General features: G+C 36.8%; 1 protein-coding gene across 5 annotated transcripts in view; it reads right to left on the reverse strand.

The window, feature by feature from the left end:
• UBE2U (ubiquitin conjugating enzyme E2 U) overlaps nucleotides 1-13,368 on the reverse strand; it is a 64,714-nt gene that overhangs the window by 17,107 nt on the left and 34,239 nt on the right. For 4 of the 5 annotated variants that reach the window (XM_060621174.3, XM_060621173.3, XM_060621180.2 and 1 more), the window contains one exon: nucleotides 2,171-2,265. In XM_060621174.3, coding sequence (XP_060477157.2) covers nucleotides 2,171-2,265 — 95 coding nt within the window. Of the gene's footprint in view, nucleotides 1-2,170; nucleotides 2,266-13,368 lie in introns of those variants that run through there. The other variant, XM_078451822.2, reaches the window with a different exon arrangement.

Genomic DNA, 13,368 nt, shown 5'->3' on the forward strand with positions numbered 1-13,368 from the left:
TGCTGATTTTTAAGGGGGCATATGCACCTAATGTTTACAGCAGTGCTATCAAAAATAGCCATATTATGGAAAGAGCCCAAATGTCCATTGACTGATGAATGGATAAAGAAGTGGTATATGTATACAATGGAATACTATTTGGTGATCAAAAAGAATGAAATCTTGCCATTTGCAACAAAGTGGATGGAACTAGAATGTACTATGCTAAGTGAAATAAGTCAGTAGGAGAAAGACAAATATATGATTTTACTCATATGTGCAATTTAAGAAACAAAACTGATGAACATAGGGGAAGGGAAGGAAAAATAAGACAAAAACATAGAGGGAAGCAACTGTAAGAGACTCTTAAACACAGAGAACAAACCGAGGATTGCTGAAGGGGTATTGGGGGGGGGGCGGATGGGCTAAATGGGTGATAGGCATTAAGGAAGACACTTGGGATGAGCACTCAGTGTTTTATATGTAAGTGATGAATCACTAAATTCTACTCGGGAACCATTATTATGTTATATGTTAGTGTAATAAGTTAGATTGTCTTTAATTAAAATCCAATTTTAACTTGTATTTAAGAAAGAAAGAAAGAAAGAAAGAAAGAAAGAAAGAAAGAAAGAAAAGTTATGGGGAATGATATGGCATGGCAGAAGTGCTGTGATAGCCCACAGGGAAAGTTTTGTAGAGAAGGTAATACCTGAGCTGAATCTAAAGAATGGGTAGGTACTAGAAAGGAAGAAAAGGTATTTGGAGTGGCGATATGAGAAAACACAGCACACTTCTCAAATTTTTTTGAAATGAGGTAGAAAATAGTCATGAGCCACTAGGTCAGTGTGGGGTTTAGGGTAAGAGTGGGAGAGTGGGAAGAGATGCCACTGGAAAGGCAGACAGATATTAGAACATTAAGTAAGGACTTTGCCATGCCAAAGAGTATAAGTTTTATCCTGAATGAAGTGGGGAACAAAATATTTTAGAATCAAAAAAACATAAGCAGATGTGAGCTGTGGAAAGAAGTCTGACAAAGCATGGACAGGAACGGCTATAATCATCAACTGAACCAAAAGATCTCTTCCACTGGTGCAGATGTGGGGATGTGGGGAGGATAGAGATTGCAGAGAGCAGGGAGTTCATGAGGGAAGCAGAGTAAAAATAGAAAAGGCAATGTTTCTTACCAATGCTCGCAGGTACCCTGAAATGTGGAAGAAGGCAGAGTGGGATAGAGAAGACTGAGGCTGGTGAGTTAGACGAGGAAATCTGAGTGGTGCACAGATACAAGACGGAGGAGAAGTAGAATCCAACCCAGGGAAAAGAAAGTCACGAGATAGGAAAGCAAGGCTCTTGAAAAACCACTAGCTGAAGGGTGCTGCCTGTCCCTGGAATGTCTGTGTCATTATGTTTGAAGGACAGGTATCAGGGAAATGCGATAACTAATACTTTTAGCACTTTCCTGTTCACAAAGAATGTTGGCATACCTGGAGTCATTTAGTCACAAGAATGCTGTGTTAGGGCAGAATATTAGAAACAAGTATTTACTGAACACCTTCTATGGACTCAGTACTGGCTGAGGATGAAGAAACTGAAATGCAGAGTTTAAGTGACTTTCTCATAATTGCACAGACCTGGTATCTAAACCCAAGTTCTCTGACCCCGAATGTCTTGCTTTCCCCTCCATACTAGTGGATTTCTATTATAAGTTACCAGCTCTCTTCCTGCTCAAGACCCATCCTCAACTTACACCAAATGTTTCTTTAAAAAACATTACTTTTAAAAAGATCACCAAACTCAACTAACATTGTTCCTTTCCCTTCAGCCATATTGCATGTATCTCTGAATCTACAATGATCTTCAGAGATCAATTTATTTAGTGTTTTTCTTGTTTCGAGTCCTTTTACACATCTTGAAACTTAGCCTTAGATTTTCAAAGAGTGTATTAACCTATTAAAGGGTGGCAAACTTAAAAGTGTAAGTAATTCAGGCTTTTTTCAAAGCTCCAATTCTTATGTAAGTAATTCACTGAATTTATTTTCTTAGAGTTAAATAACCTTAAAAGGAGAACACGAGATTAGGCCTCACAGATTTAAACTTATCTGAATTGAACAAAAATTTAAATGTATTGGGTTAATGACTAATATTTTAGCTCTAAAAACAAAGCAAAACAAATAGGCTGAAATCAATTTACTTGTAGTTGGGCAGAGATGAACACTTTCCGTTGGATAATTGGCTTTGTGAGGCCTTCTGCTTTCTCTGGCAAGCCGAGCCATAGCAGCAGCATACCTGGAATAAGAAAAAGAAGAAGTTATCTAAGTTTCCAAATGAATTCTGGGTAGTGTACGTTACTATTGAGAAAGATAGGGCCTAACATATCAAATCTGACAGACCAGCAGAGCAATGAGGTTTGATTCTGGTGCCCTTCTGAGCATTCACTACTATATTAGTGAACGGAAATTATTCTAGTATATTTCCTAACAGCAGAAAAGCAGACAAATATGGTGTAATATTAATACTGTAAAAGTAATAAAAGCATCAACTGGTAAGGCAAGGTGCATTTGTTTCCCAGGGCCTCTATAACTAATTTATTTTCATATAGTTCTGGAGGCTGATTTTTTTTTTTTTTTTTGTAATCAGGAATCAATGTTGAAATATTCTTCCCCTACTGAGATGATCATCTGATTCTTTCTTATTCTTTTACGTTGTTCAAATTTTTCAAATATTAATCCAAGGTTACATTTCTGACATAAACCCCACGTGGTAATGTATAGTTATCATAATTATTTATATTATTACATTTATGTTATATTTATTATAATTATATATATGGGATTTGATTAGCTAAAATTTTTGCATCTATGTACATGAGGTGTATTTATGTGTAATGGGTTTTTCTTTTCTTCCTGGTAGTGTCTTTGGTTTTGTTACTGAAGTAATGCAAACACTATCTATTTTGGTTTTTTTTACTTAAGTTTTCAAAAATTCCAATATAATTAATATATAGTGTTATACTAGTTTCAGGCATACAATATAGTGATTCAATGATACTATACATTATTCAGTGCTTATCATAAGTGTACTCTTAATCCCCTTCACCTATTTCACCCATCCCCTGATCCACATCCCCTCTGGGAACCACCAGGTTATTCTCTATAGTTAGGAGTCTGGTTTTGTTTGTTTGTTTGTTTGTTTGTCTCCTTTTAAAATTTTATTTGTTTTGTTTCTTAAATTCCACATATAGAATCATATGGTATTTGTCTTTCTCTGACATTTTTTGCTTACCACTATACTCTCTGGATCCATCCATGTTATTTGAAATGGCAAGGCTTCACTCTTTTTTATGGCTGAGTAATATTCTACTATATATATATATATATATATATATATATATATACACACACATACATACACACATGCACACACATATACATATATACATACATACACACCACATCTTTGTCCATTCACCAATTGACGGACAGTTGGGCTGTTTTCATAGTTTGGCTATTGTAAATAAAGTTGCTATAAACACAGGGATGTATATATCTTTTTGAATTACTATTTTCCTATTCTTTGGGTAAAATACCCAGTAGTGGAATTACTGGATCATATGGCATTTCTATTTTTAATTTTTTTAATGTGTAATTTTTGAGAGAGAAAGAGACAGAGCACAAGCAGAGGAGGAGCAGAGAGAGAGGGAGACACAGAATCTGAAGCAGCCTCAGGCTCTGAGCTGTCAGCACAGAGCCTGACGCAAGACTTGCAGCCAGAACCGGAGATGGTGACCTGAGCCAAAGTTGGATGCTCAACTGGCTGAGTCACCCAGGCGCCCCTATTTTTAATTTTTTGAAGAACTTCTATACTGTTTTCCACAGTGGCTGCACTACTTTGCATTCCCACCAACAGTGCATGAGGGTTCCTTTTTCTCCCTATCCTTGCCAACACTTGCTGTTTCTTGTGTTTTTTATTTTAGCCATTCTGACAGGTGTGAGGTGATTTCTCATTGTGGTTTTGATTTGCATTTCCCTGATGATGAGTGATGTTGAGTATCTTTTCATGTGTCTGTTGGTCATTTGGATGTCTTCTTTGCAGAAATGTCTGTTCATGTTTTCTGTCCATTTTTGAATTGATATTTTTTTTGGTGTTGAGCTGTATAAGTTTTTTATATATTTTGAATACTAACCCTTTATCGGATTTATCATTTGCAAATATCTTCTATTCAGTAGGTTATCTTTTAGTTTTGTTGATTGTTTCTTTTGCTGTGCAGAAGTTTTTATTTCTGATGTGGTCCCAATAGTTTATTTTTTAAAATTTACCTTTCCTCAGAAGACATACTTAGAAAAATGCTGCTATGACCAGTGTCAGAGAAATTACTGTCTGTGCTCTCTTCTAGGATTTTTATGGTTTCAGGTCTCACATGTAGATCTTTAATCCATTTTGAGCTCATTTTTGTGTATGGTGTGAGAAAATGGTCCAGTTTCATTCTTTGGCACATAGCTGTCCAGCTTTCTCAACACCATTTGTTGGAGAGACTTTATCCCATTGCATATTCTTGCCTCTTTTGCTGTAAATTAATTGGCCATATAATCATGGGTTTATTTCTGTGCTATTTATTCTGTTCCATTGATCTATATGTCAATTTTTGGGCAGATACCATACTGTTTTGATTACTACAGCTTTGTAGTAGTGTATCTTGAAATCTGGGATTGAGATACCTCCAGTTTTGTTCTTTTTCAAGATTGCTTTGGCTATTTGGTGTCGTTTGTGGTCCCATACAAATTTTAGGATTATCTGTTCTGGTTCTGTGAAAAATGCTACTGGTATTTTGATAAGGATTGCGTCAAGAGGTAATGCTGACTTTATAACATGTATTGGGAAGTGTTCTCTTTTATATTTTCTAAAAAAGGAAAATTTTGTATTTTGTATACATTGATACTAGGTTTTCTTTTAACGTCTGGAAAATTCTTCAGTGAAGCCATTGGGCTTGGAGTTGTCTTTGTATGAAGGCTTTTAACTATCAGTTCAATTTCTTTATTAGACACAAAATTATTCAGGTTATCCATTTCTTTTTAAGAGAGTCTGTCTTTCACTTCATCTATGTAGTTGGATTTGTTGGTCTAAAAATGTATTTTACCTTCATTTTAGAGAGATATTTTCACCGTGTATAAAATTCTAAGTCAATAATTTCTTTCAAGAACTCTAAAATTGTCATCAATTATCTTTTAGTGGTAAAGTTTCTGCCATAAAGTTATTGGTTGTTCTTATCTTTGGTTCCTCTGCATGCAGTGTGTGTGTGTGTGTGTGTGTGTGTGTGTGTGTGTGTGCGTGTGTGTGTGTGTGTATGTGTTTATCCTTTGCTGCTTTGAAGATTTTTCTCTTTATCACTTCAGCAATTTGATTATGATGTACTGTACCTTGGTATGGTTTCTTTATATTTCTGTTTCTTGGGATTCACTGAGTTTCTTGGTCGCTAAGCTTACAGCTTTCATCAGATTTGGACAATTTTCAGGCATAATTATTTCTTCACATATTTTTTTCTGTCAGTTCTTGTCTGGGACACCAATTACGTGTAACTTATACCACTTGATATTGCCACACAGCTCACTGAGGTGGCTTTTTTTTTTCCCAGTCTTTTTTTCTCTTTGTTTATTTTCAAGAGTTTACGTTGCTCCATGGGTAATTTCTTCTACAATATCTAATTTGTTGTTCTTTCCCAACAGTATATACTTACATTTTTAATTTACTTTATCTGTAGATATTCCATTGGCTTTTTGTATATCTTCCATTTCTCCTCATTATAATCATGGTATTTTTTAGATCCTTGATGTATAGCAGCTGCTTTAAAATCCATACCTACTAATTCGATCATCTCTATAGTTTATGGATCTTTTATACTGATAGATTTTTATTTTGGTTATGGGTTATATTTTCCTGCTTATTTTCCTGACTGGTCATTTTGTATGGGATTCTGGATGTTGTAAAATTTACTTTGTTGGGCGATGAATTTTATATATTCCTTTAAATATGGTTGTTTCAGCATGCAGCTCAGTAACTTACAAATCAATTTGTATATTCAAGGCTTGTGTTTAAGATTTCTGATGGGTCTAGAACAGCTTTTATGGGGGAACTAATACAGCTACATGTTCTTGGAAAGTAGCTTTATGTACATGACAAGAGTGATAAATCTTTCCATCTGGGGATCTGATTTTTTGTAACATGTTCTAAGGGAACTTCTTGGCTTCCTTCCTTTTCCTCCTTCCAGACAGAACACAATCTAATATACCTCTGGGAAACCACAGCCCTCCTCAATTTCACCCCTGCTCAGACCAAGACCTAACCTAATCTACATACCTTATTTCTGTGGCCACAGTTGGGGGATGGGTGGGAAGGATGCTGATGGGGAGGGCAAAGAGGGAGAGGGACACAGAGAGACCCCTCTCTGTTCTACGTGGGAGCAGAGCCAAAGGAACAATTCTCCCTCTCTCTCTTTGTTTTAAAGCCTAATATGTGTTTCTGACTCATACCAAAACCCCCTTTTTTGGAGAGATGAAGGGGGAAGCAGCTTTAAGTCATAGTATTTATAACATAGAATGCTCCACTAGATTCTGTGCTACCACTAGAAATCATGGTAAAGTTTTGGGGTACATTCTGAGAGAGAAGTTGATTAAATGAATTAAACGCATAAAAAATGAACAATAAAAATATGTGAAATTCATTAAAAAAACAGTTGAAAGGACTGGGTATGTTTACTCTGAAAAAGAGAATATTTAAGGGGAAGTAGGAAAAAGGCACAAGAGCTATTTTCTGAGACTCAAAGGATAATTCCACAAAAAAGAAGGGCCTTATTTGTGTTGCTTCCAAGGACAAGTGGAGACACTTTGATTTCTGCCACAACATCATCCCTTGACCGGGCCTTCCACCCAAACCCAAAGCCATCCCTGGGTTCTCAGGGTCTGAGCTGCTGCTCGGTCTCATAGATAAAAGCCCGGGTTGTAGCATCTGGCAGGCTTAGATTGGAATTTCAGCTCTGTCACTTACAGAGTGTATAACCTTAGGGAACTTTAAAAAACAAACAAACAAACAAAACTTTTTCTCTAACCCCTCTTTTAAAATGGAGATAATTTCTCATTTCCGAATGGTTTTGCAGGCAAATGTAAAAACATATAGTAAGTATTCAATAAAAATCTGTTAAATGACTGAAAGAAATCTGTAATAGTTGAATGTCATAAGGTGTTAGATTTAAGCTAGAAATAAGGGAGATTCAAGCTATTTTAATGCTCCTTGAAGTACTGAGCTCCCTGTCTCTAAAACCATCCAAACAGAGACTAAGTAGTTGCTTGGCAAAAATGTTTTAAAGTTTTTTTTTTCCCTTTGTCTATATTTTTTTCCAAGCCTTTATTTTAAAGGGAACATTTCCAATGTCCATTCTAATGCTAATTCTCTCTTTAACCACAAGATGGCATTCAAGGTTCAATCTTTGAGGAGTCAAAGCCAGCATTCTGCCTTAAAAATGCATTAAATATAGAATTATGTAAATTTATAAAAACAATGTTTAACTTCAATAAGCCTGAAAGGATAGTACAAACATACATTAAATTAATGTATTCTGCATAAATATTTTCTATATAACTAGAGAAAAGGGAATCATGATATGCTAAAGAAAAATCTCATATTTTTGTGAGTTAGAACACTCACAGACTCAGATACAGGAACTTAGAAATAATATATATTAACTCATTAATTTCAAATACAGTACAGAAATGTCTGGGTGGCTCAGTCAGTTGGGCATCTGACTCTTGATTTCAGCTCAGATGATGATCTCACAATAGTGACATCGAGCCCTGCATCAGGCTCTGCGTTGGGTATGGAGCCTGCTTGAGATTCTCTCTCTTTTTCTCTCTCTCTTTCTCTCTGCCCCTCCCTTGCTCACACACTCTCTCAAAATAAACAAATAAAAAATAAAAAATAAAATAAAATACAGTACAACTAGATCCATAGTATATTTTATAAATATAAGAAAGTTTTACAAAGGAGAAAGGAGCTCATATTGTTTAATAAGAGAATTTGAGATTGACCCCAAAAAACTTTCTCCACAAAACGTAGACTTGATTTGTGCTTGCAATTGGGTAGACAATATTTCCACATTACCTGAACATTTTAAGCTTTTAATAAGCCTATATTAATGGGCAAGTAGAAATAATTTAGTTTTCTTTTTTTTTTTTTCAGCGTTTTTTTATTTATTTTTGGGACAGAGAAAGACAGAGCATGAACGGGGGAGGGGCAGAGAGAGGGAGACACAGAATCAGAAACAGGCTCCAGGCTCCGAGCCATCAGCCCAGAGCCTGACGCGGGGCTCGAACTCACAGACCGCGAGATCGTGACCTGGCTGAAGTCGGACGCTTAACCGACTGCGCCACCCAGGCGCCCCAATAATTTAGTTTTCAAATACAATACATGTTTATCAGTAACTTAGGGCCAGTTGGTTAATGGGCATGCTTCTCTCAATGATTAGTAAACTGCAGATAATATCTACCTCTACTTTCCCAGAATTTCTGTAGAGAAACTTAGGGGTGACAATCCAGGTGAAAAGGGAGGCTAGGAATTTTGTCTTGAAGCTGTGTCCATATAACAAGGAAGTGGCTTCTCCTGGAGTGCAAGTTGATTTGCTATGGCTTTTTTTTTTTTTTTTTAATGTTTATTTATTTTCGAGACAGAGAGACAGAGCATGAACAGGGGAGGGCCAGAGAGAGAGGGAGACACAGAATCTGAAGCAGGCTCCAGGCTCTGAGCCGTCAGCACAGAGCCTGACGCGGGGCTCGAACCCACGGACCGTGAGATCATGACCTGAGCTGAAGTTGGATGCTTAACCCACTGAGCCACCCAGGCACCCCCGATTTGCTATGGCTTTGAAGGAGGCTGATGGGCACCACTGTGGAGTTACACTTAGCGGTACAGCTGTCAACTGTACAGCATGGCCAGTATCACATTAGGAGAAGAAAGAATGCCTGGCACACAGTAGATGCTTTGCCATTTAGTTCCCATTACCTCTGTACCCACCATGTGTAGACAGGAGTAATATTCTTTTTGAAAGCTACAAAGAATGCAAGACTCCAGAAAGGATAACTTTTGTTTAGATAACTTGCCGTCTGACAAAGCTTAGATTATTGGCACAGATATTTCCACTACCACATAAGTGATCACCAGCCATAGAGTATGACATAAACAGTTTTGTAAGGAAGAATATTCAAAAGAACAGCTTGCACTGCTTTCTGATTTTGTATCTTTCACTATTTCTCCAAAGAAAATAAACACAAACTACTGATTAGCCTCTAGATTCATATTCTTTACCATGTCTTCGTAGAAATAAAGCATTTGCTTGAATAGTCAAGAGACAGGCAAGGCAATGGGGGAGAGAAAAAGGCCTTAGAAATGATGGAATGACCAAACCAAATGATCAATTCATGAATATTCATGAGCTGCTTATAACGACAATGGGTTCCTAGTAATACTAAAAACATGTGTAAAACTTAAGAATTTTCAAAAAATATTCATAACAGTTTATTTATATTTCCAATTTTCAATCACTCTTCTGCCATCACGCCCTCAGAATTCCCCAAACAGAACCACTATCTATTAGAATTAGCCTTAAAAGAAGTCAGCATCTACATTTAATTTTTCTAAAAATTAACTGCCTTCACATTTAATTCAACTATTAAGTAGGGAAAAAGGGTAAGTATGCATCATTCAACAAACACGACTGAGTGCCTGCAAGATGCCAGGTCCCGTACTAAGGTCAGGGAAAACAAAGCTACAATAATGGCCTTGCCCTGGTCATTCTCCATAAACAGATGAATGTCTACACCGCGGTTGCTGAAACAGCCCGAAGAGTGCTATGGAAGGAGAGAGTAGGAGGATGTGGAAGCCTGAGTCAGGGACCCTTTCACAAATAGATGTTGGGCTGGATCTTCACGCCATCCTCGTGATGGACTTTGTCAGGCAGGAGAGATGATTATAGCGTGGAAAAGAGAAAAGAACCATGTGTATAATGGAACTAAAATAAATGTGGTCACGATAGGTGGCGCTGCCTGTTTCCTAACCTGGGAAAATGTTACCATTTTTACCTGCTTATGACAGAGACTATTTTCATTGTGTGAAAAGTTGGGGAGGGGCGTGGGTTTTTGTCTCCCCCTCTCCTCAGGAACTAATATTTATTGAGTGTCAACACTATATGATTATATTTATAAACAATCTCACTCAAGAGATCAAATGCAAAACTACTTTGCAAGGTAACTAATGCTATCTCTATTTAACAGCTAAGGAAACAAGCTGAGAGTGGGTAAGAATTTCTCTAAGATCCGTGTGACCCTAAAGCCCATGCTTTCCCCCATGCAACCTCCAAAGAAAGATGTTCCATTTGAAACTGGAACTAGGGCCACAGTGGACAAAGCCTGAATCATAGTGAATCTTTCGAGTACTTACTGCATACCAGATACTGTTTGAAGAGACTTGCATGCATTAATGTATTAATCCTCACAATCTCCTTGAGGGGTAGGTATAGTTATTACTGCCATTTAACAGATAAGGAAACTGAGGCACAAAGAAGTCAGATAACTTGCCCTGAGTTGGTCAAAGAGATGGTAATTGGCAGAGCCAAGATTGAAGTGCAGACAGTCTGGCTCCCTGGTCCCTGTGCTTAAGGATTCCACATTCCACCTTTTCACTCAGACCAGAGCCTAACTCTAGACCACCAGCAAAGACCCTGCTGGGAAACATATCCCAGGCAGAAGGCACAAAGTGGTGAAGAGGTCTTATGTCCCGAAATAATAGTGAGAAAAAAGAACTTGGTGTGGCTTAAGAATCAAGTCTTGATTGATGAGGAGTTGGGAGGACAGTAGGAGGAGGGATATGAAGCAGGAAAGATAGGTCTTTCTCCTTAATACTATGCAGATGAAAGGTTGTTAATTTGCATTTTCTGGGTTTTTTTAAATAGGAAATTTCAAGCCAAGGAAAGCATTTTCAATATTAAAGCAGAGAAATGCATAATGACATTATATTACATGCATGTATAGACCAATTACTTGCTTGCAAAGATGCTCAACCATTTGCTACTTGAGACTCTATGAATTGACCACTTTATTATATTGTATTTTGATCAAACATGAGACTTCTAATAATTATTTGAAAAGAAGTTGGTGCAACATACTTTAGGTTTTTGTAACCTCTTGTGGCATATTTATGCCACAATAAAATTATTCAGCTAAATGTAATATCTTCTAAAAACTTTGTTGTTTTTAAACTAATCAACTCCAAAATTTAAAAGAAGCAATTATCATTTGATCTAAATATATTCTCATCAACCACCAGATGGCATAAGGTGTGAGAGTTTTATTCTGACAGGGTCAACCACACACATGATAATTTCAACTATAACTTCAAAATAATGTATTTGGAAAAATGTTCTAGCACTCAAACAGCTCACAATTATTTCAGCCATATGTAGAAGTGGATGGATAAGTTGAAAATGACATAGTCCTACTTTTTCTAAATTTTGGGTTCTGTGATCATAATGAATCAATGATCAAACAAATAAAACAAAGCAGTTCTGTTACAGGAAATAAAAAAGGAAGTCATGTCAAAACAAAATTAACCTTATGTTCTAAGTAGCTTTCTTTAACTCTAAATGAAACTTGAAACATGCCTTCATGAAAAAACCATGCCTGTATGCTTCAATTTCTGCTGTAAAAAAACTTTTTCTATGTCCTATAATTTATTCTGAAGGTAGAAAAGTATCAAATGCAACAGCTTTTCTCCACTCTGGCTTGAAGGGAAGCTGTCACAGAAGTCAACTGAAAAAAAGAATATCCAGGTGAAAAACCCAATCTGAACTACGATGTTAAAAAGGAAAATATATATGTTTTAAGAAACTCAATTTCTTTTTAAAAACGTTTTAAATGTTTATTTTTGAGAGAGAGAGAGAGAGACAGAGAGAGAGAGAGATTGAGAAATAAGGACAGAGAGAGAGGGAGACACAGAGTTCGAAGCAGGCTCCAGTCTCTGAGCTGTCAGCACAGAGCCTGAAGCAAGGCTCAAAATCATGAACCACAAGATCATGACCTGAGCTGAAGTTGGACTCTTAACTGACTGAACCACCTAGGCGCACCTAAGAACTTCAATTTCTACAGAAATTCAAAACACAGTACATTATTTTTATTAATCCTGTATATCCTTCTAGAAATAAACAATCACATTGATAACAAGCCAAAACTGAGCTAAATGAGGTAAATGCAAAAAATACAAAACAAAACAAAACTCCCCTAGTGTTTAACTCCCTTAGTGTTGTGTAGCACATTCACCAAGTCCTTTGAAATAAGCACACCAGAATAAATAACTACGATAGCCTAGTCAAACCACAGAGCTCAGATGCAATCTTTTTCCAGCATGATGAAAAGGCAAAACTGCCTTTAGGAGTCAAGAGACCAAAGATGAGATTAAGATCTCTTCTCTAATGTGGTCTAATAGTCAACGATTTCTGAAGATACTATACTAATTTTATATTTTACTAGATGCTTCCCCATTAGATGAAATATATTTGGTTCTTGAATGAAAAGTCCATAGATGATGAAAAGATATTTGGAACTATGAGAAGGATGAAAAGCTAACTGGTGACACAGAAACAGGATGTACTTTTTGTTTTTTTGTTTTTTTTTTCTGATTTCTAAGTCATATGATAATGAGGATAATGGGAATTGGAGTAAGAGAAGTAATGCGGAGGGTGTTGTGAGAGTCCTTCACTGTGGCACATGTCCAACTTTATTTTTGGCCGCCAATAGGTGAACATTAATAAAGGGAACCCTCATTAAAGTGAAGTTGGGGGGCCAGAAGGTGGAGCCCTACTACCCAATTTCAATTACAGGAAGAACTGTCCATTATAGACCCCAACAGAAGAATCATCAGCAGGAAAGAATCATCAATTACAGATACCATCAGGGAAAGATGTACATTGCTTCTCCTATAAGAAACTGACTGCACCAGCAACTTAGCCAATGAGAAACTGTCATCATCCTGAACACGTGCTTTCAAAACAACTCCTCTCAACTTATTCCTTCTCTATAAAATCATGTTCCTCTTCCTTTGTTTGTTGGACTAGCCCTGTGGTTTTGACCTGGATTTCAAGTCCTAAATTGCAATTCTCTGCTATTCCCGAATAAACCCATTTTTGCTGGTCAAATAAATTTTAAAGGTTAACAGTAGCAAAGATATTTCCCACCTAGGTTCATAGGAAAGGGAAAAAGATGCTTCTTATTCTCGTTCTTATGTTTAGAAAAGGGCATCCGTTGTTACTTCCAAAGACTTCTTTTGATGGTTCAGCTAGACAGTAGAAAGCAGAAT

The sequence above is a fragment of the Panthera onca genome, chromosome C1, assembly GCF_046562875.1.
Source record: "Panthera onca isolate mPanOnc1 chromosome C1, mPanOnc1 haplotype 2, whole genome shotgun sequence".
Taxonomy (NCBI): domain Eukaryota; kingdom Metazoa; phylum Chordata; class Mammalia; order Carnivora; family Felidae; genus Panthera; species Panthera onca.